At 40.5% G+C, this 27,194-nt stretch overlaps 1 protein-coding gene across 1 annotated transcript in view; it reads right to left on the reverse strand.

The window, feature by feature from the left end:
- Window positions 1-4,633: 4,633 nt before the first annotated feature.
- The window catches only part of MRC1 (mannose receptor C-type 1), a 102,409-nt gene continuing 79,848 nt past the window's right edge, over window positions 4,634-27,194 (reverse strand). Inside the window, exons 25-30 of the mRNA XM_080643718.1 lie at window positions 24,213-24,378; window positions 23,037-23,186; window positions 13,091-13,204; window positions 12,421-12,585; window positions 9,554-9,595; window positions 4,634-8,694 (exon numbers count right to left, since the gene is read on the reverse strand). Of these exons, the coding sequence (XP_080499844.1) occupies window positions 8,441-8,694; window positions 9,554-9,595; window positions 12,421-12,585; window positions 13,091-13,204; window positions 23,037-23,186; window positions 24,213-24,378 (891 nt within the window). The 3' untranslated portion in view covers window positions 4,634-8,440. The remainder of the gene's footprint in view (window positions 8,695-9,553; window positions 9,596-12,420; window positions 12,586-13,090; window positions 13,205-23,036; window positions 23,187-24,212; window positions 24,379-27,194) is intronic.

A 27,194-nucleotide genomic window follows, 5' to 3' on the forward strand; every position in this document is an offset into this window, starting at 1 on the left:
ACAAGAGCAAGGAGGAACTGAACAGGCACAACGACTAGATACATCCTGAAGGGCTGCTCAGAGGAAAGCTGTGGCTGCAGAGGTTCCAGTTGGCTGAGGCCGCTGGAGATTGTGCCAGACTTTCTGTTGCTGGGCAGTGACTCCAGTCTGTGTCAGCTGCTCAGGCGAAGGTCCTAAACGGAGTCTTCTTCCATCATGCTCTGCAGCTTTGGATTTGCAGTCCACACTGGGCCCGGCGGATCAAGGAGGAGCCCCAGTACCAGCTTTGTGATAAATACACCACAGCTGCTTGAGGCCAGCACAGGGGTGTCAGCTGGGCTGCATTCCCCACGGGGAGGAGGCTCATAGCAGAGGTAGAGGGCTGGCAGGGTACGTAGAATATGCGAACACACTCTTCTAACAAAAACCATCCATGTATTATCTGTCTCGTGTTACTGCCTACTGACACATGGCAGCAAGGTCCCAAGAAAAGCCTCGAAATGTCCGGAGGAAAACCAGGCCTTCTTATAATGAGACCCAAATCAATAATATAAAACATGCTGAGACTGTAGGGGTTTGGCCCATCTCTTAGCCCGGTTCCTCCTTGAGGGAGACAAACCTTGCCAGATGAACAGACTGTCCTATTCGGAGAAATAGGTTCCTAGAGACTATCAATTTCCTACCCACCTTCTCCTCCACCGAAAACTCTTAAGTCCCTTTTCTCTGTCGCCTATGAGCTTTGGAATAAACCCTCAGGCTGGCACGTGGCAGTCAGCAGAATACACTTAGGATCATCTGGAATGCATTTGAATATGTGCCACTGTGCCTGGCATATCATAGGTACTTAATCAGTTTCCCCTTTACCTTTAGAGCCAAGCTTGACTCTGATTTCCAGAAAGTTCAGGAAAAATAAGAGACAATGGTCTTTGAAGTACTTATTACAATTTTTCTCAAAGAAGCTGATGAGGTTTCTTCTGCTCTTTCACTTCTCAAGAGAATAAAATGAATTGCCGAGTGCTGGTGGTCATGAGCACTAGGTTTCCCTGTGCTCCCTTTGATAAGATGGGCCAGCTCTGACCCAGAGAAACTGGCACCTTTATGAGATGGGAGTCTCTATGAGAGGAACCATTTTCTATCATTGCACACAGCATGGAAAAAATGGTTCTTTTCACAAATATCTAGGGTTCTACCCAGGACCATATAATTTCTGGCCTTCCCCCTCCTGGATTAAATGTATACCCTAAGATTACATAAGATAAATAAATCCTCAACTCACACATCCTTATTAATGGTGATTATAAAGGGGATGTGGGAACAGCACAGCCTTGGGAGAATGTCTTAGTCCATTCAGGCTGCTATAACAAAATACCCCAGGCCTTATAAACAATAGAACTTTATTTGTCACACTTCTGTGGGCTGGAGGTCCATATCCAGTAGTCAGCAGTTCAGTATCTGGTGAGGTCCTGCTTTCTGGTTCATAGACAGTTGTCTTCTCTCTGTGTCCTCACAGACTCTAATCCCATTAGACTCTAATGGGACTTTTTATAAGGACTCTAATCCCATTCATGAAGGTTTCATTGTCATGACCTAATCATCTCCCACCTGCTAACACCATCACATATGGGGTTAGTTCTCAACATAGAAATTTCGGGAGAGGTCACAAACATTCAGTCCATAGCAGAATATAAGGGAGTCCAGGAAAAACGTATAGAAGTAGATTTTAGCATCTACAGTTCCTGGTTAATTAACAGACAGAATGGAAAACTACAGCTTTTGCTAGCTCCCATGATATTTGGCTGTACTTTCTTTAACCCATGGATTATGTAAGATTTCTAACAGCTTTGGAAAATGCAATCTCAATGCAGAATGATTCCAAAATCGAGTGCTCATCAAAGTCAGAGCCTGGCAGCACCAGACTCTCCTGGGTGCTTGTTGAAATGCAGATTCCAGGACTCTGACCCAGCTCTAATCAGAATCAGAAGCATGGGCCCCAAAGACTCTGTATTTTGAATAAGCTCTCCGTGTAGCTCTTATTTCTCATCAAAGTTTGAGAATCTATGCCAAAACCCCAAATCAGGAGCAAGCCCAGAGAGTCTTGAACTCTCTTGCCCTTAAAGGAAAAAAAAGTTAAGTCAACAGAAAAAATGGCCTGGCCCCTTTGTATGGTTCTTTAAATTTGCTAAAGAACTCTGTGTACAGAAGCTGTGATCAGAACCCTCAGGAGCAACTGTGATAGGAAAGGTTTTCACTCAACCCGCAGAGCTAGTTGAATGGGATCAATAATCTTTGCCAAAACCTATCATGCAGAGATGCCATGAATAACTTTACTATTTTAAAGTCCCCACTGTTCAACTAGGATCTCCAGCCTATTCAGAGGGCCTTTCCAAGTCAATGTCAATTGGTTGGAAGTACTGAAGAGACTCTTCAGTTATAGTGTAAGGTAATTAATGAAGAGAATGGAGAAAAGTGAATCGTACGAGCATATTTTAGAATATGAACATACTAGAAAAAGATATAAAGTTTTAGCTGATTTGACAGAAAATACCAAACCCACCAAAAATTGTAATATCCTATATAATAAAAGGCTAATATGCAAATAGACCAAACAGTGGAACAACTGAACAACCAGTTGCTATGATGTGCGTTGACCACCAGGGGGCGTGCAGACCATGGCAGGCATCAGCCGCAGCAGGATGGTGGAGCAGGTGAGCGCAGGGTGCCAGACCAAGGCAGGGCATTGGTCACTGTCTTTGAAGGGAGCCTCTGGTGGTTACTGAAAATTCTTTGCTCCCACACACCGCAGTCCCACCCATCACTCGCACCTGCTGCCGGTGCTGACCCTGCTCACACCCACTGCTGGCGCCTGGCACCAGCCCCAATTGCTCGGCGCTGTCAGTGGGTGTGAGTGGCTGCTGGCCTCGATTGCCCTTGAGGGCTTCTCCACCTCCCCTTGAGGGGCGATTGGGGAAGCAGCTACCACTCGCACTCACTGACGGTGCCAGTCCTGCTCACACCCGCTGCTGGCGTCAGCCCCAATAGCTCTGTGCCATCAGTGGGAGCAGCAGTGGGAGTGGGGTTGCTGGCAGACAGGGGATCGGGGGCCATTGTGGGAGGGGCCAGGCGGGGGAGCAGAGGATGGGCTGTGACCCACCCCTGTGCACGAATTCCTTGGGGTTTTGGCATAGATTCTCAAACTTTGATGAGAAATAAGAGCCACACGGAGAGCTTATTCAAAATACAGAGTCTCTGGGGCCCATGCTTCTGATTCTGATTAGAGCTGGGTCAGAGTCCTGGAATCTGCATTTCAACAACAGTTCCTTTCAAGGTGCACGAATTCATGCACTAGGCCCCTAGTTCCATTATAAAAAGAACGTCAACAAACTGATTAGTGTCATCAAATTCAATAATATTTAAGACTAGAGGCCCAGTGCATGAAATTGGTGCACAGGGGGTGTGTCCCTCAGCCCAGCCTACACCCTCTCCAATCTGGGACCCCTTGAGGGATGTCCGACTGCCCATTTAGGCCTGATCCCACCACAATCAGGCATCCCTCTCACAATCCAGGACTGCTGGCTCCCAACTGCTCAGCTGCCTGCCTTCCTGATTGCCCCTAACTGCTTCTGCCTGCCAGCCTGATCACCCCCTAACCACTGCCCTGCCAGCCTGATTGGTGCCTAACTGCTCCCCTGCCAGCCTGTTTGCCCCTAACTGCCCTCCCCTTGAGGCCTGGTCACCTCTAACTGCCCACCCCTGCAGCCTGGTCACCCCTAATTGCTCTACCCTGCAGGCCTGGGTCCCCCCTAACTGTCCTTCCCTGCAGGCCCGGTTGCCCCCAACTTCCCTCTTCTGCTGGCCTGGTCACCCCTAACTGCCCTCCCCTGCAGGCTTGATCACCCCCAACTGTCCTCCCTTGCAGGCCTGGTCCCTCCCAACTGCCCTCCCCTGCTGGCCATCTTGTGGCAGCCATCTTGTGTCCACATGGGGGCAGCCATCTTTGACCACATGGGGACAGCCATCTTGTGTGTTGGAATGATGGTCAATCTGCATATTACTCTTTTATTAGATAGGATAGAGGCCTGGTGCATGGGTGATGGCCAGCTGGTTTGCCCTGAAGGGTGTCCCGGATCAAGGTGGGGGTTCCCTTGGGGACTGGGGCGGCCTGGGTAAGGGGTCTGTGGTGGTTTGCAGGCCGGCCACGCCCCCAGGCGACCCAAGTGGAGGCCCTGGTATCTGAGATTTATTTATCTTCTATAATTGAAACTTTGTACCTTGAGTGGAGGCTTGAGCCCACCAGGGTGTATGGAAAGCTTGGCTTCCTCCATTGCCAGGGAAACCCAAGCCTCCTGTTCTTTCCGAGGCTGAAGCCATCTTGGTTGGGTTAATTTGCATACTCATTCCTGATTGGCGTGACTTGTGGGTGTAGCAGAGTGATGGTTAATTTGCATATTACTCTTTTATTAGATAGGATTACTCGCTGCACATACCAAAAAAAAAACCACCACAAAACACCTCAAAACCAGTACCCTGAAATATCAGTACTTGTATATGAATGTGTGGGAACCCCTTTCACGTCCCACGTGGTTCAGGGTTCCAGTTCAGGGTTCGGGTTCTGGAGAAGGCCGCACACAAATGAAAAGAGACTTGGAAAAGTATTAATTTGGAAATATTGGGGGCCAGGCGGGAGCCCAACTCTAGTGGAAGGACTACCCTTTGCTCTGGCCTTGCAATCCCTTTTATTGAGACTATGGGATACGCCCATAACCTTTAGGCAGGAAATTCCAATAACAAAAATTTACATGAAGCAAACAGAGGTGGAGGCTGCTTCAGCTAACAATGTTTCAACTAAAGAGTGAGTGATTAAAACATTTAAGGTTGTTGACCAGCCTTCCCAGTTTCCTGTCCACATCCTTCCATCAGTGGTAGAATGATTGGTCTCCGGCATCTCCCCCGTTTCTTTCCTTAAAAAAAAATCTTACATCTGCAGACCAGAATTAAACACATAAGAACAAAAAATGTTTGAGTCCCAATTTCAATGTTCAACAGTTCTGAGTTCCAGTTTCAATGTCCAACAGTTCTGAGTCCCAATTTCAATGTCCAACAGTTCTGAGTCCCAGTTTCAGTGTCAAACAGTTGTGAGTCCCAGTTTCAGTGTCAAACAGTTCCTTATGTGTATACGTCAGCAATGATATCTGGATGGTGGCAATGCAGGTCCGACCCTCTCTGGTTTGGTCCTAGGCAACCTGCAGCGACGCACAGCTGCTGACTGCAGCGTCTTCCATCTCTAGACTGTTTCTCCTCTTTGTCTTCATGGCTGGAGGATTACTGTCAATTCCTCTCTGTTGCAGGAATCCACATGGTCTTGGAGTTGTTTTCTGAAAATATACAACCATACTCTCGACCAAAAGTTAATAAAGGAATCTTTTCTATAAATTTTACTTGGGATCATTTTTATTTTTTTGCCCAGACGATTTTCCTTTTGGCCTATTTGATACCATATGTTTTTCATTGGTGTCTTGCTGTTAGCATTACAAATGAAAATTAAATTTTTTTAAAGTAAAAATTTTCTAGATGTAATTTACTTACAGAATATTTTTCCTTACATGCTATTTTTCCACTATCCCCCCCTTTTTTGATTAATGGAGGCTTTTGGAAATTTTATAATGCAGTCTTGATAACTTTAAGTTTTAATTTTTTTGCACAAAAATATGACTGCTTTAGGTTCTTTGCATGTTAAACAAATTTACCATGAGAGAAACTACCAATAGAAATTTTAGTTAATAGTTTAGGAACAGCTTTTTGTCCAGTACAATTAAATTTTCTTGAATATTCACTTATTTCAATTAGCCAATTTAAATTAATCTGAAAACTTGGCTTCTATTTTACTGTCAAATTTAATACTCTTAACAATCTTAGTTTACCCTGTAAATATTAATGGAAATGATTATTTGCATTCTTTGAGTAGGCCCTGAGCATTCCTGGTGCTAGGCTGGATTTAGATATAGGGCAACTGCTGTTGGCCAAGTCTGTCTGGCTCCCAATCTGAGCTGGGTGTGGGTAGCATGAAGCAGCCATGGGGGCAGGAGACCTCCCTCAGACGTGGCGAGGGTTCAAGCCCCTGCAAGGTTGGGGGGGTGAGGGACTGTGCCCCACCTCTGTTGATCCCCAAGTTCTCTCCTGATGGCCCCTCTGCGACTGTGCCTGTCTTAGGTTGTTCCTTCCTTGAGGAATCTTACCCGTCTCTGGCTAACCAGCCATCCTCCGGGGCCAAGCAGAGTGATGTGAGGTTCAGTTCTGTCTCCTTGGTAGCCTATGCCCCACGTTGGGCGCCAGATGTGGGAACCCCTTTCACGTCCCGCGTGGTTCAGGGTTCCGGTTCAGGGTTCGGGTTCTGGAGAAGGCCGCACACAAATGAAAAGAGACTTGGAAAAGTATTAATTTGGGAATATTGGGGGCCAGGCGGGAGCCCAACTCTAGTGGAAGGACTACCCTTTGCTCTGGCCTTGCAATCCCTTTTATTGAGACTATGGGATACGCCCATAACCTTTAGGCAGGAAATTCCAATAACAAAAATTTACATGAAGCAAACAGAGGTGGAGGCTGCTTCAGCTAACAATGTTTCAACTAAAGAGTGAGTGATTAAAACATTTAAGGTTGTTGACCAGCCTTCCCAGTTTCCTGTCCACATCCTTCCATCAGTGGTAGAATGATTGGTTTCTGGCATGAATGCAATTCAATAGAAGTTTTTCTATATTTCACCATAATCCTAAAAATTTGCACCATATTTTCAGTAGGAAGATGTTTAGGTAAAAGGATCTTTTCTAAACTATCAAATGTGTTTTAAATTTTTGATCAGTCATGCTAAAGACTGCATTATCCTTCTATTCCCTCTATAAAAATAATTACAAAACTATTACTATATAAAAGAGTGTGATACTTAATTTTATATCTCAATTTGACTGAGCCACAGTGCCCAGATATTTGGTCAAGCATTATTCTCGATGGTTTTATGAAGGTGGGTTTTTTTTATGAGAATAACATTAAATTAAATCAGTGGTCTTTGAGTAAAGCAGATCACCCTCCAAAATGTGGGTGAGCCTCATGTAATCAGTTGAAGGCCTTAATAGAACAAAGAGCCAGAATAATTCTGTCCACAGACTGTCTTTGGACTCCAAATGAAGCTCTTCTCTCACTCTTCAGCTTGCTGGCCTATCCTGTACAGTTTGGACTGATTAAGCCTCCACAATAGCATGAGCCAATTCTTTAAAATATATTGATCGATAAATAGATGATACAGAAGAAAGATAGACAGATGATACATAGAGAGAGAGAACAACCCCTTGGGAAAGGAGGCAAGGATGAGCTGGCAATATGGTTCATGTGTCAGATGTGAAACCTCTGATGTATTTCACAAAGGACATGAAACTTCAAGGCAAAATTATTGAGCAAAAATTATTTGTTAAATTGAGAATAAGACATTTAGAGATCTAATTCCCAATAATAGTGCCTTTGATTGTTGAATTCTGAGCTGGGTCAATGTTTTGAGGAAGATCTGGGGGAACTATGCAAGTCACTATAGTAAAATTCATTTTATACTTAGTGTTTTAGCACCCTCTCTGTTCTAAAGAGATGAAGAGTTTAATTGAAAGAATTCCTCTACTAATAAGATTGTTTATTTTAATGGTAAACTTAAATGTAAAGTAAATGGGTAAATATAGCTCATTTAAAAAAAATTTACACTTACCAAAATCACCAAAATTCAAACCTTTTAAAAATAGACCTTGTCTTTGATGTTTATTTCACATTATCAAAGTACATCCAGTTATGCAAATTTACACTCTTATTTCACATCTTTGCATTCCTGATATACATATAACAGGACAAAGAACACCTTTGCAATATTCAACCTCAAAATCCTGCTTGGTGAAAACAACATTCTCAGCTGCCTTATTCTTTCTGCTCAGGTACAAATACAATTCTAAATAATTGGAGTGAAAACTCAAGATTGACAACAACAAAAAAGTGACTAAATTTTTATGCCACCTGAGGTTATTTGTACTTAATTTTTAAAATGGTCTTCTAATTCCTGAATTATTATTCAATAGGTAACATTTCTTTGGGAGCTCCTTAAACTATTTCAAGAAGCCTAGTTGTTTCTGGGGTTCTTATAATCTACATGCAGTTGACAATAGCTATATACCAATGATGCTTAAATATTGGCATTATTGTGCTATATATTCACCTAAGATATTTTTTAAAGTGATAGTCAACATTATCTCTCTTTTGTGAAAACATCTTGCTAGGCTAGAAAATGAGCAATTATTTCTGCAATTAGGCAAAGAAAAAGGACAGACCAGTGCAACACAATTCTAATTTTAAACAAAATTATCAGATTGAATTAAAGACCTTAACATTTTAGTTATAATCCTATGGAATTCAAATATTCCTCAATCACATTGTGGTTCTAGATGACTGCATGCTCATTCTGTTCAATGTTGCTCACGAGATCTTTTGTGTCACTAGTTCCTGTGCTTGGTCTACTGTTGAAATAGAGGGTGTTTTCAAAAGTGCTCTCCTGAGGTAAATGCACACGTCCACGTCTCTTATAAAACATATATGCCGCAAGGCCAGCACCCACTACAATCAGGAGGATCACAAAGACAACTCCTCCTGCCACACCAGAAGACGGTTTAGAAGGCTCCATTTTCCTTGGGTCAGCTAGAAATAAATAAAACCATTAGGAAAAAGGTGGAGGGAGGCAGAGGGTAGAATGCTATGCAGAAAAACATAAACTCCTTTTTTGAAAAACTAAAATACATAAATATTCTTTCCAGTGATATTTGTCCAACAGAAATGCAGGACATGAAAACAGAATAGAGGATTATTTTAGATGTTAAGATTATTATTCAGTTGCAAGAATATTTTATTTATCTATGTAGTATAGAGCTACATAGATAATCAATGTTTTAAAATATTTATACCTGTTTCAAAATAATTAAGGCTGCTTACAAATACATTATATGAAGATAAATAGAATAGTAATAATAATGATGATGACAATAAAAAGCCAGTGAAAATATTAGGGGGAAAATAAAGTAAAAGCAGCAGAAATCTGGGCTCATGAGTGTAATTAGTTAACAAACAGCACTCATGAGGTAATAAGGGGGTTGCAGCAAGCCATAAATCTCACTGACTTTTTAGCAGCCATAATTCAAGTTAAGTATAAAATTAAAATTAAAACCATTGCTTAAAAAAAGAAAACAGCCACAGGGATTATTGAGAGAAATTTCTTCTATGAGTTCTTATAAGGCAACTCTTTGTAACAGAGAAATCAATGTCTTTATAAACATCAATGGTAAAACCACCACTCTGACTCCAAAGCCTGCTTTTTGAGAGCATCAATCAAGGGAGGCTGATGCCATAATGACAAAGTTTTTATATAAAACCCAACTACTCATCTATTCAATTTAACTAACTACTTTCAGAAAGGAGTATAGGAAGGGATTATTATGGCTTTTTAAACAAACTATATTGATACATTACTAATAAGGAACTTGAAATTTCATAATGGCCTTACCTTTTTCTGTCTTCAATGTATGGGTAGGTTCAGCATCAATAACTGTTGGTAAAATAAGAAATTTATTAAATACTTATAAAATCCATAATAATTGCATATAGATAGTATCATTTGGTTCACAGATACATAATATCCTCCATGTTTGGATTATGGTAATATCACCATAATATATATACCATGTATTATATATTATATATATTACCTATATATGAGAGATAGATAGATTTGATATACAGATATAGATAGATTTATTTGTATCTATTTATACATATTCTATAACAGAATCCTACAGCTGTATGATGAGTTTGAATATATTGAAATATCTGAAAATACAGGGGTAGGAAAAAGGTTTACAGCTTTAATACAAATAAATAATACAATAATTAATCCTATATAATAAAGAGGTAATATGCAAATTGACCCTCACGCCCTCACAAGATGGCTGCCTGCAACCAGGCTGGCAGGGGGGTTAGTGAGGGACAACCAAATGACTGAACAAGCAGGCTGCATGGGGCAACCAGGCTGGTGGTGGGGGGGGGAAGTTGGGGGTGACCAGGCCAGCAGGGGGGGCAGTTGGGGTGACCAGGCCAGTGGGGGGGGGGCAGTTAGGGGTGACCAGGCTGGCAGAGGGGGCCAGTTGGGGGCCACCAAGCTGGCAGGGGGGGCAGTAACAGGTACAGTTGGGGGTGACCACGTCAGCAGGGGGGGCAGTTGGGGTCAATTAGGCTGGCAGGGGGAGCAGTGAGGGGTGACTAGGCCGGCGGGGGGGGGGGCAGTTGGGGGTGACCAGGCTGGTGGGGGGGGCAGTTAGGGGTGACCAGGCAGCAAAGGGAGGCAGTTGGGGGTGTCCAGGCTGCCAGGGGGAACAGTTAGGGGCGGCCAGGCCAGCAGGGGGGTAAGTGAGGGACGACCAAACGATGGAACAGCAGGCTGCGTGGGGTGACCAGGCCGGCGGGGGGGGGCAGGTGGGGGCAAATCAGGCCAGCACACCGAGGTAGTGAGGGGTGATCAGGCTGGCGGTGGTGGGGGTGCAGTTAGGGGTGACCAGGCAGGCAGGCAGGCAGTTGAGCGATTAGGAGCCAGTGGTCCAGGATTGTGAGAGGGATGTCTGACTGCCCATTTAGGCCTGATCCTGGGGACTCTCCAAGGGGTCCTTGATTGGAGAGGGTGCAGGTTGGCTAAGGGGACCCCCTCCCCAGTGCACTGGGCCTCTAGTAAATAATAATCCTATCTAATAAAAGAGTAGTATGCAAATTAACCATCACTCTGTGACAAAATGGCAGCCCCCATAGCCACAAGATGGTGGCACCAAGTCCCCTCAGCCCTGCAGCTGGAGTCTCTGGGCCTGTCCGCCGGAGCAGCGAGGCTGGATCCGCCGCCGGACACGGCAGACAGAACTCGAACAGCAGGGCTTGGGGGCTTACTTAGTGCGTTGGCAGCGGGGAAGCCCCAGGACCAGCAGACAGAGCCCGGACAGCAGGGCATGGGGTCTTCGTTCGCAGGGTGATGGTGGGAACACCCCCAGGCCCCGCAGACAGAGCCCAGACAGCAGGGCATGGGGTCTTCGTTCGCAGGGTGATGGCGGGAACACCCCCAGGCCCCGCAGACAGAGCCCAGACAGCAGGGCATGGGGGCTTCCTTAGTGTGTTGATGTCGGCAAAGCCCCCAGGCCTGGCAGACAGAGCACACTGCAGGGCATTGGGGCTTCCTTTGCATGGCACATGGCAGCGGCAGACAGAGAGCGGGCAGCAGGGCATGGGGGCTTCATCTCCATGGCTGCAATGAAACCCCCAGGCCCCGCAGAGAGCAGAGAACCATGGGAGTGGGCCTAAGCCATCAGTAGGACATCCCCTGAGAGCTCCTGGATTGTAGAGGGTGCAGGTTGGGCTGAGGGACCCCCGTGTACGAATTTCGTGCACCGGGCCTCTAGTACAAGAATAAACTGTTTCACATACTCACAACTATAAAACTACTATTGCCCACCCCTGTACAGTCCTCCAATTTGCATTTGAGTCTCTGATACTGACCCTCAAAAATCTACCCAATCTATCCATAAATGTATTCTAGGCTAGCAATTTTGAAACTGACCCATGGAGGCCTTAGGTATTACAAAGCATTTAAATGAAAGTGAAATAAGACTCCAGTATTGCACCAAAGGGTGGATAGTATTTTAGAACAGAGTTTTTGACTTGAAGAACTACAAAATTCTAAAATAATGAAATCTACGGGGGTGGAGTGATAATTCATCTAATTCATTTACTTACATCTATTATGAAATTAACAATTTTATCTGTTGGGAAGAATATTATGTGAAATGGGATAGATAAAAACATTATTAACGTCCAGATAATATCACATCATGAGCAAATAACACTATTTGCTCAATCCCTATCCTCCCATGGTCTGCCACTCAGTCTCAGTAAGAGGCTTACTTCGTCTTGGAAGAGTTATTCCTTAAATCTTACATGGTTTAATCTCATACAGGACTTGCTGTAATAAATCCTGTTTTCCTTCCAGAACCTGGCCCCTTCTGGTTTGCCAAGGTGACTGTTTCACCCTTTTCTTCTCATGCCATAAGGCTTTTGTGGGCTGGCTCTCCAAACTGCTGCAATTTCACAAATCCATATTAATGGATATCCCATTATAAATCAAAACCATTTTGTCAGCTAAGCAGGCAGGGAGTGTTTTTTGCTCCCTCAGAGCTGCAGACAGCAATAGGTCACCACAGTAGACTGAATTTCTCACTTATGCAGGAGAGAGCTCACAAGGAAGCCGTATTCACATTATAATCCTAAACCTGACATCTTAATATTACAAAGCAATGGTAGCCTGTGAACATATGTGCCATAGGGCAAATTCTTACTTACTTTTTGGTCTTTTACAAATATACCCTTTGTAGGAAGAACAGTGAATATTATTCCAAAATCCAGAAGATGCAACTAAAGAGGCACAGTCATTTCGTTCACCAGAGGGATCACCCGTGTTCCAGTTGACAAAGGAGAGTGGGTTATTGTTTATCCATTGCCACTTTCCTGTTTATCAGATGCACAGGTTAAAAATAACCTATCTTAAATTAAGTTCAATTTATCCAAGTAAAACTTGTAAGCATATTATACACTATAATTAATAATTGTTTATAGTCAGACTTTTAATAGGCAAGATTATAATGACTACAGGGAAGTAAACTGAGAATATGTTTTTTATACAACTTTAGGTGAAAATTTATTACTAATTAATACAAATATGAATACGTATCCTTCCCTAAGTTTTATTCTGGCAAAGGCAGAAAATATTTTCAAAGCTTCTTAAACTAACTTAGCTACTGAAGTTATTTTTTTAATTAGCATCTTTCAGGATAGCATAATATATGGGTCATTTAAAATTTCAGTTCTTATATCAAATGAAAATATGTTTGTATATTCAAACTCTTCACTAATTAACCATTGTTTTAAGGCAAGACTTTCTGAAATGGAAACTTTGTTTACCACACAATGGTTTGAAATATTTGTGATTAAATAATCATCCTGCAAAAATTACCTTCAACATTTCTGTACAATCCTATCCAAAAATTGGTTTTGCTTTGAAGTGGCTCAACTCGGTATGACAGAAAATTTGATTCAGCAGCACTTTCAATAGAAACCAAAGAACCACCTGCAAAATATAAAAGAACAAATATGCTGGAAGTACATTTAAGAAGCTGAAAATATTTTTATCACGAAAGTTTTTATATTACGACCAATATAAATCATTCTAACATGTCCCCTTAAGGGGAAGACTTTAAAGAGTAGACATTTGTCTTTTCAGAATTTCAGTTTCTATTCTGAAAGTACATTTTTTTAAGCATCATTTGTGTACATACACTGAGTTGCTGCAGGCTGTGCAAAGATGAGTAGGACATAGAATGTCTTAAGAGGGTTATCCTATATAATAAAGAGGTAATATGCAAATTGACCCTCACACCCTCACAAGATGGCTGCCTATGACCAGGCCAGAAGGGGTGTTAGTGAGGGATGACCAAACGACTGAACAGCAGGCTGCATGGGGTGACCAGGCTGGCAGGGGGGTTAGTGAGGGATGACTGAACGATTGAACAGCAGGCTGCATGGGGGACCAGGCTGGCGGTGGGGGGGGCAGTTGGGGGTGACCAGGCCAGCAGCGGGGCAGTTAGGGGCGATCAGGCTGGCAGGGGGGGCAATTAGGGGTGGACAGGCAGGCTGGCAGGTGAGTGGTTAGGAGCCAGTCGTCCAGGATTGTGAGAGGGATGTCTGACTACCGGTTTAGGCCCGATCCCCGGGATGGGGCCTAAACTGGCAGTCGGACATCCCTCAAGGGGTCCTGGATTGGAAAGGGTGCAGGCTGGGCTGAAGGGACCCCCCATGCATGAATTTCATGCACCAGGCCTCTAGTGATAATATAGGTAGCTATGAGTTGAGAGTATAAAAGAATGTATTAGAAGGTAACATAAATACAATATGCTATTGACGTGTCAAAGTGGGAGAGGAGTTGTTTTAGGTGAAACAGATAAAAGGCAGCATGGAGGAAATAGAATTTAAGATATTAAGGAGCACTGGATTTCAAGTAGAAACAATAGAAAATAATCCCAGGAAGAGGAAGAATAAAAGAAAAGACAAGGAAAAGAGAGAAGCAGAGAGCTTCTTCAGGAATAGTGATGGTTCACAAACACTGGAGTCCTCTATATTGGTGATATGATATAGCTAGATGATGATGATAGATAGATAGATAGATAGATAGATAGATAGATAGATAGATAGATAGATGATAGATAGATGATAGATAGATAGATAGATGATAGATAGATGATAGATAAATAGATAGATAGATAGATAGATAGATAGATAGATAGATAGATAGATAGATAGATAGATATCGGGAGGAACTAGTAGTGTTAACATATAGTGCAGTTTGGCTAATATGATAAGTGGGTGAAAAAAGATGGGTTAGGCCTCACTGCTGATGGCAGGAAATGGGTATTTAGGGCAATGTGGTAATAAAGATCATTTAGTTTTTTCAGGCAACAGAATGGTGCAATGCACTACAGGAATATTAATCCAGCTGTTATCTATAGGACTGTACAAAATAAAAAGAGGGAAAACTGAAAGACTGGTTCAATGACTATGACATTGACAACATACATTAGATTAAGTCTGATTCAGTGTCAGCATTAGATTTTATAGTAAATAGCTATATTTTTAATAATAACAACTAATATAATTTAAGCACTTCCTGCCAGACATTTTGCTTTGGGCTTTATAAGCATGATCTCACCAAAATTTAACAACGACCTTATTAAATGGGTACTATTAGTACCCATTTTATAGTTAAATAAAATATAAATGCAGACGATAAATAATTTGCCAAGATTGTAATGATAATAGAGTGCAAAGTCATGGCATGATCCAGGCATTCTAAATGTTGAGCACTTAACCATATGCCTGCATCCCATGTTACTGGGTCCTTTGGATGTTTGATTTGATTACATATTACATAGTCCATTAGTAAATATATTTTATAGACAATAGCTATTTCAAAATATTTGTGATGTATTTTAATAAATGAGAATCATTTACATTACTTACAGAAAAATAAAGTCACCTAAAACAAAGTTTCTACATATTCATTGAAAATTTAAAAAAATACTCAAACATAAAATAAAACATATTTTAATTTAAAAAATCCAAAACAGAATTCAGTTGACATCATAAGGAATGGCAGAGTAAGGACCCCTGAGTATCCTCTGCTCCACAAAAGCAATAAGAACATGAACAAGTTTGTCAAAATCAACTTTTTTCAGAATCAATGATGTGTAAATACCCAAAGGAAGCATTTTTTTCAAAATAAAGATTGGCCCTAGGCAGTTTGGTTCAGTGGATAGAGCATCAGCCTGAGGACTGAAGGGTCCTGGATTCGATTCAAGTCAAGGGCACATACCTTGGTTGCAGGCTCCTTCCCGGCCAGAGCCCTGGTTGAGGCACACGTTGGAGGCAACCAATCGATGTGTTTCTCTCACATCGATGTTTCTCTCTGTCTTTCCCTCTCTCATCCACTCTCTCTAAAAATCAATGGAAAAATGTCCTTTGGTGAGGATTAAAAAAAATAAATAAATGAATATTGGATTTTGGTAAGAACATTGAGTTTCATGGTGTTATCATTCATGCTAATCTCATTGCTCTGTGGCTGTCTTAAAAACCAACAGCCCTCAAATAAAAGTGAAAACCATTAGCCTAGAAGACACTGGAAAAGTCAAAATGGTGTTGGAGTTCTTCGAAAATCCCATTATTTGATCTCCCTGACAGTTCTCTGGAAAACCTCACCTGTAAAACCTGCCTTTATTTGACCTGACTCAGACTCATGTAATGTAAACAGCCTTTCTTTCCCTGGCAGTGTTTCTCAACAACTATCAGGGGCAATTGTGTAAATTGCAGCTTCCTGAGGCAGTGATAATAGTTGAGGGAAACAACAAGCTAACCAAAAAACTTAAAAGGAAAAACTGAGGAATAAGATATATATATGAAGTTTTAAAAAGCATTGACCTATTCTGGGAACCTAGAAGGCCACAGACATGCACTGAAGTGGCACATGCCCAGGACTATGTGCATTCTCATGAGAGATCTGAGAAGTCCCTAAACTCTCACCTCTGGCTGACCTTGAGGCACTGCGCAAGTATGAAGTGAAGGCTAAGACAGAGTTTTAAACTGTCTTTTTTTTTTAAGATTATAATTCTTTTTAAAACATTATTTGATCTAAGGACACTACATAAAATAATAATAATAAATCTGTGCTGATGGACATACAATGCATAAAGGTGTACTTGTATGACAACAATATCACAAAGGATTGCAGGAGGAATAGAGCTATATAAGAGCAAAATTGATATTAATCTGAAGTAGATTGTTGCATATTATTAAGATGTTAATTGTCATCCCCAGGGCAACCACTAAGAAAATAACTAAACAAAATATAGTAAATTAAAAAACAAGAAAATTAATGGTACACTAGAAATCATACATTTAATATGAAAGAAGGAATAAATCATATAGAGAAACCAAAAGATGTAAGACATATAGAAAACAAATGGTAAAATGGCAGGAATAAATCCTTATCAGCAGATACATTAAATATAAATGGTTTAAGTATTCCAATTAAAAAAAACACAGAGATTGGAAGAATAAATAAAAATAAATTTTTAAGTTATTTAATTACTAGAGGCCCAGTGCACAAATTTGTGCACGGGTGGTGTGCCTCGGCCTGGCCGGTGATCAGGGCCATCTTGCCCAGTCCTGATTGGTGCCAATGGGGGCTGGCTGGCGGGGGAGGTACTGCAGGAGTTGCCCGGCTGGGGAGGGACATTGGGAGGACTCCAGGGCATGTCTGGCCCTCTGGCCTAGTCCTGATCAGCCAGACCCCAGCAGCAAGCTAACCTACCAGTCAGTGCATCTGCCTCCTGGTGGTCAGTGTGTGTACAGCAACTGGTTGAATGGTCGACCGATCGGTCAGACATGTAGCATATTATGCTTTTATTATATAGGATATGCTGCCTACAAAAGACACATTTGAGATTCAAAGACACAAATAGGTTGAGAGTAAGAGCATAGAAAAGATATGCCAAGCAAATAGTAACTAAAAAAAAGAGTTGGTTTGGCTTTACCAATATTACACAAAACAGACTTTTAAACAAAACATTAATAGAGATAAATAAATACATTTTACTATGATTAAAGTTTCAATTCATAAAAAAGATGTGACAATCATAGACAGATATGTATCTAACAGTAAAGTCCCAATAACTGAAAAAGCAGACTTCATCTGACTTAGAATTTTAAGTCAAAATTCATAGGGAGAGACAAAGATGGCAACATAGAAAGCTCCTGAACTTTTCTCTTTCAATGGACACACCAAATGAACAGCTACACATGGAACAATTCCCACAGAGAAATCTAGACACTAGCTGAGTAACTCCTTTCTATTGGGTGACAGAAAATGCCCACATCTAAATGAATAAAGACTAAGACATACTTTCTCCATAAAACCTACCCCCAGAATAGTGCTATATAATAAGGAGGGAACCCCCAACTTCCAGCTTCTTCATGAAATGGAGTGAAGGGTTTAGACCACACATCTAGCACCCCAAGTTTTAAGGCTCCCTTCTGAGGGACATTCCCCAAAAACACATTTTCTGAAGTCAATGGTACATGCAGCCACATAACCCATGAGACTATAGAAAATAAAGAAGCAATACTTAATGGTACCCAAGGACTCATTGCAGCTATCCCTCTTACCCTCCTCACGGGTTTAGCTAAAAGAAAGCAGTAAAAAAAGCCAGTCTCCAAGTCTTTCCATGAAAGAGGATTGACCACATACTTTACAACCAGCTGCCCAAGGGTTTGGCTGCTAATTTGCATGCATCTAGGGGCTAGCTGTGTTCTTCCATGGAGCCTGAAGGAGCTGAGGAACACTTCTGCCACTTCTTCCCTCTGGCTTGCTGCAACAGTAAAACCAGGTCATCAACATCTGTCTCAAAGGAGCTTGTTCACATACTTTCTCAACTGCTGCCTGAGGGTTCAGCTTCTAATCAGCCTGCATTTCCCTTTGGATACTGTCAGGTCTTGGCACACCTCAAATACTAGGAGTTACTTAAAGCAAAGCTGGTGGCTTGGACAATCACAAAGGTTTGAGAGACAAGCAGGACCTAATGTCAGGTTGACTGATGAGGTTCATCTTCTGAACAAGACCAATCTTTCAAGACTGGGAGAGGTGTCTGTTTTATCTTATGTGCATAAACTAATGCAGAGAGTCAGAGAAAATGATGAAATAAGAGAATATATTCTAAACGAAAGAACAAGATAAATCTCCAAACTTATGTTAATAAAATAGAGATAACTGACTTACCTGACAGAGCGTAAATCACAGAACTAAAGATCACAATCAATACACTAAAAACTTAAATAGAAGAAAAATAGAATAAATAAATAAAAAATAAAAACTTCAATAGATGGGTTCAAGGGTTAACTAGATAAATTGTTAAAAAGAACAGTTAACTCAAAGAAAGGACAGTCAAATACATCAGGGCAAGCAAAAAGAAAAAAAAAAAGAATGAAAAAGAGTGAAGCTACCTTAAGAGACTTGTAAGACAATAACAAGTAAACCAATATAGAAGTCCCAGAAAGGGAAGAGAAAAATAAGGGGGCAGAAGGCTATTCAGAGAAACAATAGCTGAAAGCTTCCTTAACCTGGAGAAAGAAAGAAACATTTAGATCCAGGAAGCCTACAGAGTCCCAAATACAATTAATTTAAAGAGACCCACATTGAAACATATATTAAATTGTCAAAAGTTAAAGACAGAGTGACATTCTTAAAAAAGCAAGAGAAATGTTACTTGTTACATACAAGGGAACCCTTATAAGACTGTAAGTGGTTTTTCAACAGAAACTATGAGGACAGAAGAGAGTGGGATAATATATTTTAAATGTTTAAAGAAAAAACTGCCAACCAAGAATACTCTACCCAGCAATGTTTTCCCTCAGAATTAAATGAGAGCAACTTTTCCAGACAAACAAAAGCTGAAAGAGTTAATCAACAATAAACCAGTCTTATAAGAATTGTTATAGAGTTCATTATACTGAAACAAAAGGACACTAATTAGTAATTCAAAAACATTTGAAAATATAAAACTCACTGATAAAGGTAAATATAAAGTAAAATTCAGAATACTCTGATATTATAATGGTGGTTGGTAAATCACTTCTAACTCTAGTATAACAGTTAAAAGACAAAAGTACTAAAAATAACTATAAATATAATAATTTTTAATGGATACACAATATTAAAAAATGTAAATTGTGCCCTAGCCAGTTTTCTCAGTGGTTAGAGCATCAGCCCTCAGACTAAAGGGTTGCGTGTTTGATTCCAGTAAAGGGCATGCAGGTTCAATCCCCTGCACCAGTCAGAGCACATGCTGGAGGCAACCAATCGATGTGTCTTTCTCACATTGATGTTCCTCTCTCTGTGTCTTTCCCCCTCCCTTCCATTCTCTCTAACAATCAATGGAGAAAATATACTTGAGAATTAACAATAACAACAAAAAAGTAAATTGTGACATCAAAAACATAAAATGGGGGGAGGGGTTATAAAAATGTAAAGCTTTTGTATGCATTTATAGTTAAGTTATTATCAGCTTTAAATAGGTTATTATAACTATTAAATATTTCATGTAAGTCTATGGTAACTACAAGGCAAAAACCTAGAGTAGATACACAAAAGATAAAGAAAAAGGAATTTGAGCATACTGCTACAGAAAATGATCAAATCACAAAGGAAGTGAACAAAAGAGAAAAAAAGGAACAAAGAAACTATAAAGCATCCAGAAAACAATGAGCAAAATGGCAATAGTAAGTCCATACCTATCAATAATTACTATGAATGAAAATTGACTAACTTCTCCAATCAAAAGATATAAAGTGAGTGAATAAATTAAAAGAAACAAGATCCAACTATATGCTGTCTACAAGTAATTCATTTCTTTATGGATACCCATAGGCTCAAAGTGAATGGCTGGAAAAAATTATTCCATATAAATGGAAAACAAAAGAGAGCAGGTTGGATACTTGTATCAGAAAAAAAATAGACTTTATCCAAACCTATAATCAGAGACAAAAAAGGTCATTATCCTGTCTAATAAAGAGGGGATATGCTAATTGACCATCACGCCATAGCCAATAAGGAGGGAATATGCTAATTGGCTCCTGCCCTCAAAGATGGCAGTGCCCACAGCCAATCAGGAGGGAATATGCTAATTGACTGCCACACCCTCAAAGATGGCGGCACCGACAGCCACAAGATGGCCGCACCCAGTCCCCTCAGCCCCACTGGGGTGGCAGGTGCATGGCAAGGCCGGGCCCGCCGCGCACCTGCCTCTGGAGTTCCCCAGTCCCCTCAGCCCCCCAGCCGTCCAGGGCTGGCCCGAGGCACAGGCAAGCCTCAGATGGCAGCTGCCCAGCCAATACCCAAGGCACAGGCAAGTCTCAGATGGCAGCTGCCCAGCTGCCCAGAGCCGGCCCGAGGCACAGGCAAGCCTTGAATGGCAGCTGCCCAGACGCCCAGGGCCGGTCCAAGGCACAGGCAAGTCTCGAATGGCGGCTGCCCAGCCGGCCGAGGCTCAGGTAACCAGGGCCAGCCGAGGCTTGCGCTGCCGGCAGTGGCAGCAGCAGAGGTGTGATGGGGCGTTGCCTTCCCCTGATTGCCGGGTCGCCTCCCACCCCTGAGGGCTCCTGGACTGTGAAAGGGGGCAGGCCAGGCTGAGGGACCCTCCTTCCAGTGCATGAATTTTCATGCACCGGGCCTCTTGTATAACGCTAAAGGGATCAATTTGTTAAAGAATGTAACATATGTAAACACATATGCACCCAACATTGAAGTACCTTAATATATAAAGCAAATATTAACAGATATGAAGGGATAAACAGACCTCAAAACAATAACAGTAGAAGATTTCAATACCCCACTTTCAACAATAGATAAGTCATTCAAACAAAAAAAATCAATAATGACACATTCCATACAACAGCTGAAGAATACATATTCTTCTCAACAACACAGAACTTTCTCAAGGTAGATCATATGTTAGGCCACAAAAAAATCCCAATAAATTTAATATTGAAATAATATCAAGCATCTTTGCTAACCACAATGTTATAAAACTAGAAATCAATTACAAGAAGAAAATAAAAATCCACATATATATGGAGATTTAAAAACATGCCACTGAACAATCAATGGGTGTGTGTGTATGTGTGTGTGTGTATATATATATATATATATATATATATATATATATATATGATGAAATATTGCTCAGTCCTTAAACAGACAGAAAACCTGCCATTTGCAACAACACTGATTAACCAGGAAGGCATTATGCTAAGTGAAATAAGCCAGAGATAGACAAATACTGCATGATATCAGCTTTACAAGTGGAATTAAAAAAAAAAAAAAAGCCTCACAGAAAGTAGAATGGTCGTTGGTAGGGGCTGAGGGGTAGGGTAAATGGGGAGAGGCTGGTAAAGAGTACAACTTCCAATTATAAGATGAATAAAGCCTAAGGATCTAATGTAAAAATATGGTGACTAAGTTGATAACATTGTATCATATAATTGAAATTTGTTAAAGAGAGTAGAACTTAAGTAGAACTCACCAAAAAAGGAAAAAAAAAGTAAATACAGTGTGGTACAAAAGTATATTTACAGTTGTTCATATGGAAAATAATACAATAATCCTATATAATAAAAGACTAATATGCAAATTGACCAAATGTTGGAACAACTGGTTGCTATGATGTGCACTGACCACCAGGGGGCAGATGCTCAATGCAAGGGCTGCCCCCTGGTAGTCAGTGCACTCCCACAGGGGGAGCGCTGCTCAGCCAGAAGCCAAGCTCACAGCAGGGTTAAGGAGCAGCAAGCCTGGCTAAGGAGCAGAAGCCGGGCTCACAGCAGCACTAAGGATGTCCGACCGCCGGCTTAGGCCCACTCCCCAGTTGGACATCCCCCAAGGGCTCCCAGACTGTGAGAGGGCACAGGTTGGGCTGAGGGACCCTCCCCTCCACCCAGTGCACGAATGTTGTGCCCCGGGCCTCTAGTTAATAAATAAATACAAGTATAAACTCTGTGTTTCATGTATTCACAACTGTAGACCTACTTTTGCCCCCCACCCTATATGTGAGGTGATGATGTGTTAATTAACTTGATGCTGGAAGTCCTTTCACAATACATGTATGTCAAATTATCATGTGGTACACTTTAAATATATTATAACTTTATGTCAATTTTACCTCAATAAAACTGAAAAATATAAACATAAAAGTCAAAAGTCAAGGTTAAATTTGAATGGACCTGAGGGAAATGAGGCTATAATTCTTGCACACCATTGTTGGATGAAGAACACTGATTAAGGGCATAATCAAAATTTAGTAAAAAAAAAAAAAACACAAAAAAAGAAAAACAGTAAAATATTCAATGAAATTTAATTCAGTGAATTTTTAGACATACCCTAAAAAATTAACTTTATTTGACATTTTTATTTCAAGGGGAAATTTATTCACTTATGTCATGTCTACCTGAGTTTTCTTTACAAATAAGATACCCAGATATGAATGCTTTTCTGTCAATGGTAAAGCAAAATGGTTCTTGTGAAACCTGAGCTTATTGGTGATAGGACATGAATACAATACTCTGAATGACTGAGAATGAGAATCCTAACAGTTTAGTATATTAAGCTACAATATTAGAAATTATTTTGGGGAGGGCATGATGTTGACCATTCTGCTACAATATAAATTATTAAGAATTTTACAATATAAATTATTATGTATTTTTACATTCCTTGTGCTTTTAATGTACAATGTTAGTCATATCATGGTAATCCAGAATAGATGACTGTGGGATTTTCACACAGTAAATATGGCACTTACCCATTCGAAGACATTCCAGAGATGCTTGGCCCCAGTGCCTCGTATATGAAGACTCAATATAGTAGCAGTGACCATGGAAAGGAATCCATGCTGAGTGGTCTGACTCCGGGCATCTTCCAGGCAGTTGTGGAGGTTCAGTGGCAGGGATTTCTGTTAATAAAAAGACATTCAAAATAAAGTACAACCTGAAGTTTCTGTAGTGTGTAGAGTAATATATTAGCAGCTACGGGAAATTTCATTACCTACCATTATTTTTTTATTTTTTTAATATATATTTATAATTTATTTCAGAGAGAAGGAAGAGGGAAAGAGAGAGAGAAACATCAGTGATGAGGGAGAATCATTGATCGTCTGCCTCCTGCACAGGAGATTGAGCCCGCAACCCGGGCATGTGCCCCTGACCAGAATAAACCCTGCAGGCCAATGCTCTATCCACTGAGCCAAACCGGCTAGGACCCTATCATTTTTTTTTTTTTAATTCTAATGCCAATCATTTGAATCTACCATTTTTATTATTGGGTTTTCTTTTTATTTTACCCTTTTTTTTTCATTTTAAATATATTTCAATATAATGTACTAAGGTGTTGTGGCAATCAATCACACTGATAATTAAGAAAGTAGATGTTAAGTTCCAAAGAACAAAATCACCAGAATTAATTTGCAAAGTCAGTCCCCCTTCAAGACATTCTTTTTTGGGGGTTGCGGGAATCCTCATCCCTGTAAACCCTTCTTAGTTATGACTGACATCTGTGATATAACTAAGTGCTATAGTTAGAACTATAGGACTTAATCACCTTTATCCAATTCTAAGACTGCATTCTAGGACACTCTCACCGTAATATCACTAACTGATGAATCGACAGGTTATAAACATCAAAGTAATCATAATTTCCTAGGGAATGTGACATAGATTCAGAAAAAAATCTCAATAATAAGAATTCAGAAATTTATAAAGAGCAAATAAACTCTTGCAATGAAGGAAATTTCTATCTCCACTATTTTGATCTATGTACATTTGTTTATTACCAAGCCAGTCTTTTGTTAGGTAAAGGAATATGTCTTATCTTATTCTTAAGCTACCCAAGACATGTTACAGTTTAATAATGTCAACAGTGTTATATATTAGCTTATTGAGAAAATTGAAAATTTCTAGATTGTTTTTGTGTATTCAATTACCATCTGATCTTTTGCAGAGAAAATAAAAACTTTCATTGCAATGTGCTGTCTTCCAATAGCCATCAAGATCCATATAAACACATGCTGATTTCAGTTTGGGCTCATCAGTAGCCCAATTAGTATACCTCACCCTCCATTTATCAATCCAAATGTATTCACCATTGGTCTGCAAGAACAAAAACAACCATTAATGTGAAGTCTTGCTTCATTTAGAAAATATCAGAAGAACCAAGTGAAGAGTATATTTAAGACTATGATATTACAGAGAGCTTTCGACATTTAGGAATTTTAAAAAACAACATGAATCATTTCTACCCATTCAAACTCAGTAAATGCTGCCCTTCTTAAAAAGGAGGCTACAATAAATAAATCTTTGGAAGATAATTTTAAAAACTGACTTAAAAAGCTATGTCATATTCTATGAAATTCTTCTTGTTTGTAAGCTTTCAGTGCCAAATAAAAGTTTTTATCTCCTGAACAAATAAAATATGTATTATATCACCTTAAAATATTAATAAAACTTAAGTAATTTTCATTGAACTCATGGGCCCTGGAAAGAAACATTTCTTCTAATCTTATTGTTTGGCTGCTAAAACAGGCCAGTGACAAATGATTTAGGTAAGGCCCTATGAATAAAGAATAGAGGGACGAGGTCTTGCCTTCCAGTTATGTGGTCTTTCAACTATAACTGGTCATGATGGCATTTTTTAAAAGCTAACTGTTTTATTCAATTTGCACACTTACTTTCTTATTAAATTTAGTCAAATTCATGGCCACATAAAAGTTAATTGATGACATGAAAAACATCACTTATCAATAATCCTTTTAACCCATCTAAAAGAGATTTCATATGTAATGCCTAAGAATACATGGTATATAACATTAACCAGAGAAAATAGAATTTTTAAACAATTCAAACAATCATCCCATTTCTAAATGCATTATTTAATTTACCAAGGCAATTACCATAGATTTAATGAAAAACTCAAAAGCCTGTGTTATCTCAAGTTAGAATTTTGTAGTATTCTACCATGTTTAATCAAATAATCTATAATAACAAAAGTGTAATACGCTAATTAGACCAGACATCCTTCTGTATGTCCTTCTGGACGACCTTCCTGACAAAGCAGGGGCTGCAAGGGAAGCCTGGGTCCCTAGTGCCAGAGGGAAGCTGGTGCGAGCAGCGGGGGGAAGGAAGGCCTACTCATGTACAAATTTTGTGCATCGGACCTCAAGTGCTTATATAATCATTAACTCCATAGATGTAAGGAAAACAATAGTATGTTTTAGTTATAAATACTTGTATAGTAGAAAGCCATTTAATCTTTCTAAAAACAAATAAAATTCTCATAAGAGAATTATGACTACATCTGTGAGAAGAAGAATTATCAAATGAATTAATTACTAAAAATAGTCAACACAGACATAAACATGTCTTGCTAAGTTTAATAACAGAAATCATTATGGAACTACTTACTTTTAAATATTCACTGCCCTACTTAGGAAGTACCTGTGGCATGAAGTATAAATTTTAATCTCTGCCTCATGGCATTAGAAGCTCTATAAAATCTGACACCAACCTACTTTCCAGTGTTATCCCCTTCTATCCTTTCTCTCTTTTTGGTACTCCTCCCTTATGTTTCACATCCCAGACTATGTTTTACTTTTTCTGAGAAGCTCTCCTGGTCCTCTCTCATGGCTAATTGACCCCTTTTCTCTCCTATTGAAGCATTTTTTATAACCTCTCTTTGACTCTTCATGTATTATATCTTAACTAGAGGCCCAGTGCATAAAATTGGTGCATGGGTGTGTGTGTGTGTCCCTCAGCCCAGCCTGCACCCTCTCCAATCTGGGACCCCTTGAGGGATGTCCGAGTGCCCGTTTAGGCCTGATCCCACCACAATCAGGCATCCCTCTCACAATCCAGGACTGCTGGCTCCCAACCGCTTGCCTGTCTGCCTGCCTGATTGCCCCTAACCACTTCTGCTTGCTAGCCTGATCACCCCCTAACCACTCCCCTGCCAGCCTGATCGATGCCTAACTGCTCCCCTGCCAGCCTGATTGCCCCTAACTTCCCTCCCCTGCAGGCCTGGGTCCCCCCCAACTGTCCTCCCCTGCAGGACTGGTAGCCCCCAACTGCCCTCCTCTGCCAGCCCGGTCACCCCTAACTGCCCTCCCCTGCAGGCCTGATCATCCCCAACTGCCCTTCCCTGCTAGCCATCTTGTGGTGGCCATCTTGTGTCCACATGAGGGCGGCCATCTTTGACCACATGGTGGCAGCCATCTTGTGTGTTGGAGTGATGGTCAATTTGCATACTACCTCTTTATTAGATAGGATTACTTCTTGACACTTCTGGTTCTGGTTGACTAGCTAAATGAATAGATGTATGGACAGTGGGTAGGTGGATCACAGGGCATCAGAAACAACTCATTTTAAGGACGTTTTGGCAATTCCATCACCATTCTTAGTTCTGTAGCTCATCTCTCATTCCACCCTATTCTCTGCCAACATGGAACACAGGGAATTGACTGCAATGGTAGTTCTTACACATGGATGGAAGCTCCACAACTTCAGGACTGAAAACAACTCTGGAATGGCTTGCCCCAAAAGATAAAAAGTATCCTGATCATCCAGGAATTATACCCCTGACCTGCTTTCTTAATTCCCATGCCATAGTTGTCATTGTGACACAAATTAATAAATAAAACTGTTCAGCTGCAGAATTTAATTTTAAAAGCAAATGAAAAAGCAATAGGAGAGTTGTCCATCAATAGATGAATGGATAATGAAGATGTGGTACATATATACAATAGAATATTACTCATCCATAAAAAAGACCATTTGCAACAACATGGATAGACCTAGAGGGTATTATGTTAAGTGAGATAAGTCAGAGGAAGACAAATACTATATAATTTCACTTACTTATATGTGTAATATAACATACAATACAAACAAACATATAAAACCAGAAATAAACT

This window comes from Plecotus auritus (assembly GCF_963455305.1).
Source record: "Plecotus auritus genome assembly, chromosome: 1".
NCBI lineage: Eukaryota > Metazoa > Chordata > Mammalia > Chiroptera > Vespertilionidae > Plecotus > Plecotus auritus.